The sequence below is a fragment of the Callionymus lyra genome, chromosome 8, assembly GCF_982586985.1.
Source record: "Callionymus lyra chromosome 8, fCalLyr1.hap1.1, whole genome shotgun sequence".
Taxonomy (NCBI): domain Eukaryota; kingdom Metazoa; phylum Chordata; class Actinopteri; order Syngnathiformes; family Callionymidae; genus Callionymus; species Callionymus lyra.
Window position 1 is genome coordinate 24,518,337 of NC_141825.1, and position 4,270 is coordinate 24,522,606.

Consider the following 4,270-nt stretch of genomic DNA (forward strand, 5'->3'; position numbering starts at 1 on the left):
GAGTCGTATAGAAGTATTTCAGTGACGTCAGAATATTGAATTGAACAAAGTATTGAAGCATTGTATTATTTAATTGAATTCAATTATTTGTAAATTGAAAGGTTGATTTAAAAAAAAAAATGTATTTAATTAAAATACTCGATATTTACTCATAATAAATATAATATTTTCAATTTTATTTTATTTTTTCCTAATTGAATTGATAATACCATGATTGGTTGATAGTTTGATAAAGTAGCTCTGTACTCGTTTGGTATTGTCTGGTGGCTTTATAACGTTTTTATATCGAATTTAAAAGGCAAGAATTAAAAAGTATTGAATTTAGAAAAAGTATTTTTCAAACTCTGTGTTAAAAAATGTATTTATTTGGAAAATTATTGAATTATGGAATTTAATTATTCATTATAAACAACTCCAACCTTTTAATATAGAAATTATTGGATTCAATAATTAAAAAATAAAATGCTACTGCAGGTTTGGAGTTTTTGGGCAGGAAGTAAAAAAAATGACTTCCTGTTTAGTGAGACTTCTAGACTTGAGACTCCTTAAAAAAACGTAACCCCTCTCAAGTCACAGAACCTTCTTACGACTGCAGATGTTCCACCTTCAGGACTCCAGTCGTCATCCTCCTGGACCACCACTGACACAGACCCGGGTCAGAACCAGAACACAACCCAGAAGATGCCGACCTTCTAGATCGGTGTGGACCAGTTCATGCGGGTCAAACGAAGGGTTGAATGGGTCACAACACAATTTCACAATAATTCCGATGTGTTGAAACATGACATCACTTCCTGTTGAACCCAAGAATCAAGGGCGATCATCGGTGGGTGACGCCATCTTGTCCGAGCTGGAATCCGGGTGCCTTCGCTGGACTCCACCCGAGTTGTCGTTCTTCTTACCCTCAAAGTTTCCGTTGAGTTTCTCGTTGGCGGGACACTCGGTCGTGGATCTGGCGGTCTCTCCCGTCGAGGTCTTCGAAGCCCGGATGCCCCGGATCACGGACAGGGTCCTCTGCTGGCCCTCGGCCGGCTCGCAACGGTAGAGGCCCCGGAACGCCAGGCGGAACTTCTGCGACATGGCGTTGTAGATGACCGGGTTGATGGCGCTGTTGGCGTAGATGCAGGTCCGACAGAAGAGCAGGAACCAGGCGTCCAGGTACGGCGTGGACACGAAGGAGTTGATCAGAACCAGGGTTCTGTACGGCATCCAGAGCAGGGCGAACAGGATCACCACCACCGCCAACATCTTGGTCACCTGTGAGGGTCGACACCGGCAGGGTTACCAGACGCAAAAGGTCACGGATCGGAATGAAAGGTTGTGGAGTCGGGGGTGGCGCCCCCTAAAGGTCGAGACCTGAAGAGGATAATAAAGAATAATTGCTGGTTGAGAGGTCGAGAGAGTTCGTTTGTGACAGTAATGGCTACTGACCACTGCGGTGTATGTTTGTGTATGGGTCTGTATGTGTGTAAGTGTGTGTTTGTGTGCGTGTGTGAGTGTGTCTGTATAAGTGTGAGTGTCTCCGTGTGATTGTGAGATTGTGTGTATGTGTTTTTGTTTCTGTGTTTGTGTGTATATCACTTTGTCTGTGTCTGTATGTTAGTGTTTATATGTGTCTGCGTGTGTGTATCAGTGTGTGCCTGTATGTGTGTGTTTATATGTGTCTTCGTGTATCAGTGTGTGTCTGTATGTAAGTAAGTAAGTAAGTAAGTAATATATATTTATATAGCGCTTTTCGAGACCAGGGTCACAAAGCGCTTAGACAATCAAAACAATACTCAAAACAGTACATACTTCAAAGATCAAGACAACACCGAGAACAACACAGGAGTTCGAGAAATTCAAGGAAAAGCCTGAACAAATAGAAACGTCTTAAGATGTTTCTTAAAGGAGTCAGTAGATCCATCAAGCGCAAAGAGAGAGGAAGATTGTTCCAAAGCTTAGGAGCAACAGCCTGAAAAGATTTCTCTCCTCTGGTCCTGAGCCGTGTGCGTGGAACCATAAGTAGATTCTGATCCACAGACCTCAGAGACCGAGCTGGGGTGTAAGGCTGGATCAGATCAGTGATGTAAGGAGGAGCCTGACCATGAATAGCTCTGAAAGTAAGAACCAGAATTTTAAAGTTGATCCTGAAAGAAACTGGAAGCCAGTGAAGAGTTTTAAGGACCGGAGAAATGTGAGTTCTTCTACTAGAGCGGGTCAGAATTCTCGCTGCAGAGTTCTGAATCAACTGCAGGCGAGACACATCCTTCTTGTTAAGACATGAAAACAAACTGTTACAATAGTCCAGACGAGAAGAAACAAACGCATGGATTACAAGCTCCAGATCATGTTGTGACAGCATTTTCCTAAGTTTAGAGATTTTTCTCAGTTGAAGGAAACAGTTTCTGGTCAGTTTTCTACAGTGTTGAACAAGAGACATGTCTTTATCAAATACAACACCCAGGTTTCTCAGGCTCAGTTTGACAGACTGACCTAAGTCACCCAAGTACTGACTCAACCCTGGAATCGTATCATCAGGAGCAATCACCAGAGTTTCAGTTTTGTCCACATTAAGCTGTAAAGTGTTTTCACTCAGCCATTGTTTGATTTCTAGCAAACAATTGACTAAGCTGTTCAGCCTTTGGGGCTCAGTTGGGTCAAAAGAGCAGTAGAGCTGGATGTCATCAGCAAAAATGTGATAAGAAACATCTGGAAATCTCTGAATGATTTTACCAAGGGGAATCAAGTACAGCAAAAACAATAAAGGACCCAGAACAGAACCTTGAGGGACTCCACACAACAGATCTGCCGATTCAGACCTCATTTGATTGGCAGATACACTAAAACTGCGCCCAGAAAGGTAAGATGAGAACCATTCTAACACAGACCCAGACAGTCCCACTTCATCCCTTAGTCTTCTCAGCAGGATCTGGTGATCAACTGTGTCAAAGGCTGAGGACAGATCCAAGAGAACCAGAACAGTGAATTTACCAGAGTCAGCCGACATCATGATGTCACTGGACACTTTCAGTAAAGCTGTCTCCGTAGAGTGATGTTTACGGAAGCCAGACTGAAACTTCTCATGGATGTCGCTCTGATCCAAGAACAAAGACAGCTGCTCGGACACCACCTTCTCCAAGATCTTGGACAAGAAAGGGAGCTTAGAAATAGGCCTGAAATTACTGAGGTCAGTTGGGTCTAAGCCTGGTTTTTTGAGCAGAGGCTCCACAATGGCATGTTTAAATGCATTGGGAAAAACCCCTGTGGAAAGGGAGAGGTTCACCATATTGGTAACCCAGGGGCCAATTACATCAAATACTTTGATAAAAAGCCTACTTTGTTGGGAACCCCTACTGTCTCTGAGCCCCTCTCCTCCTCTTGGTCATCCTTCACTGCTGTATCTTTGGGTGATATTTCAGCACTAGTGAACAAGATGAAACCCTCCTCTTGCTCAGATGACGTCCTTCCTTGTAGGCTTTTTATCAAAGTATTTGATGTAATTGGCCCCTGGGTTACCAATATGGTGAACCATATGTTGTCTTCGTGTATCAGTGTGTGTCTGTATGTGTGTGTTTATATGTGTCTAAGTCTGTGTGTATCAGTGTGTGTCTGTATGTGTGTGTTTATATGTGTCTAAGTCTGTGTGTATCAGTGTGTGTCTGTATGTTAGTGTTTATATGTGTCTTCGTGTATCAGTGTGTGTCTGTATGTGTGTGTTTATATGTGTCTAAGTCTGTGTGTATCAGTGTGTGCCTGTATGTTAGTGTTTATATGTGTCTTCGTGTATCAATGTGTGTCTGTATGTGTGTGTTTATATGTGTCTAAGTCTGTGTGTATCAGTGTGTGTCTGTATGTTAGTGTTTATATGTGTCTTCGTGTATCAGTGTGTGTCTGTATGTGTGTGTTTATATGTGTCTAAGTCTGTGTGTATCAGTGTGTGTCTGTATGTTAGTGTTTATATGTGTCTTCGTGTATCAGTGTGTGTCTGTATGTGTGTGTTTATATGTGTCTAAGTCTGTGTGTATCAGTGTGTGTCTGTATGTGTGTGTTTATATGTGTCTGAGTGTGTGTATCAGTGTGTGCCTGTATGTGTGTATTTATATGTGTCTTCGTGTATCAGTGTGTGTCTGTATGTGTGTGTTTATATGTGTCTAAGTCTGTGTGTATCAGTGTGTGTCTGTATGTTAGTGTTTATACAATATGTGTCTGAGTGGGTGTTTATCAGTGTGTGTCTGTATGTTAGTATTTATATGTGTCTGAGTGTGTGTTTATCAGTGTGTGTCTGTAT

At 42.1% G+C, this 4,270-nt stretch overlaps 1 protein-coding gene across 1 annotated transcript in view; it reads right to left on the minus strand.

Annotated features, from left to right (window-relative positions):
• Positions 1-810: 810 nt before the first annotated feature.
• Positions 811-4,270, minus strand: part of trhr2 (thyrotropin releasing hormone receptor 2) — a 9,517-nt gene continuing 6,057 nt past the window's right edge. The window contains exon 5 of the mRNA XM_087798273.1: positions 811-1,257. Coding sequence (XP_087654399.1) covers positions 811-1,257 — 447 coding nt within the window. The remainder of the gene's footprint in view (positions 1,258-4,270) is intronic.